We start from the raw sequence: 848 nt of genomic DNA on the forward strand, positions 1-848 counted from the left end.
TAGCAGTAGTAGCATTAGCAATAGCATCATTAGTAGCAGCATAATTAGCAGTTGTAGTCTTATTAGCAGAAGCATCATTGGCAGTAGTAGCATTGATAGCAGTATCATCAATAGCAGTAGTAGTATCAGCAGTAGCATTAGCAGTAGTAGCATCATTAGCAGTAGTATCATTACTAACAGTAGTAGCATTGACAGCAGTAGCATAATTAGCAGTTGTAGCATTATTAGCAGGAGCATCATTAGCAGTACCACCATTAGCAGTAGCATTAGTAGCAGCAGGATGCTAATCAGATTGAAAGAGCTCGATGGTTTTGATTCTCAGTCTGAACCAACTCGTCGTTTCCTCTCTCAGCTCACCCTCTGCAGGTGGAGGCGAGTCCTCAGGTCTCTGCAGAACGGGGGTCTGCCCTGATCCTGACCTGCAGGGCCTCCGGATGCCTCCACACTCCCACCCTGAGCTGGAGGAGGAAGGACCAGAACCGGACCGTCCTCCAGAGGACACGGCAGCWGGACGGGCTGTCCCAGCTCCACCTGCAGGACCTGGACCTCCAGCACCAGGGGGAGTACAGCTGCGAGGCCGAGTGCGACTCGGTCGTCAGGACCAGAGAGATCCACGTCCACGTGTACTGTGAGTCCTTCATGGTTAGAAACAGTCTGACAAACAGGAAACAGTACAAGGTCATGACCCACATCATGGTTATTATAGTTCACTAAAACTAATTAAGTAATGAAAATTGAAATTGAAAAAACATTTTAGTTAACTAAAATAAATARAAACTGTAATAAAATGTGAAAACTAGGGCTGTCAAATGATTAAAAATTTTAATTTATTAATTCCAAGGTAGCTG

At 45.2% G+C, this 848-nt stretch overlaps 1 protein-coding gene across 1 annotated transcript in view; it reads left to right on the forward strand.

Moving 5' to 3' along the window:
• vcam1b (vascular cell adhesion molecule 1b) overlaps positions 1-848 on the forward strand; it is a 20,100-nt gene that overhangs the window by 5,131 nt on the left and 14,121 nt on the right. The window contains exon 6 of the mRNA XM_014019168.1: positions 353-628. Coding sequence (XP_013874622.1) covers positions 353-628 — 276 coding nt within the window. The remainder of the gene's footprint in view (positions 1-352; positions 629-848) is intronic.

This window comes from Austrofundulus limnaeus, unplaced genomic scaffold, assembly GCF_001266775.1.
Source record: "Austrofundulus limnaeus strain Quisiro unplaced genomic scaffold, Austrofundulus_limnaeus-1.0 Scaffold210, whole genome shotgun sequence".
In the NCBI taxonomy this organism is placed as follows: domain Eukaryota; kingdom Metazoa; phylum Chordata; class Actinopteri; order Cyprinodontiformes; family Rivulidae; genus Austrofundulus; species Austrofundulus limnaeus.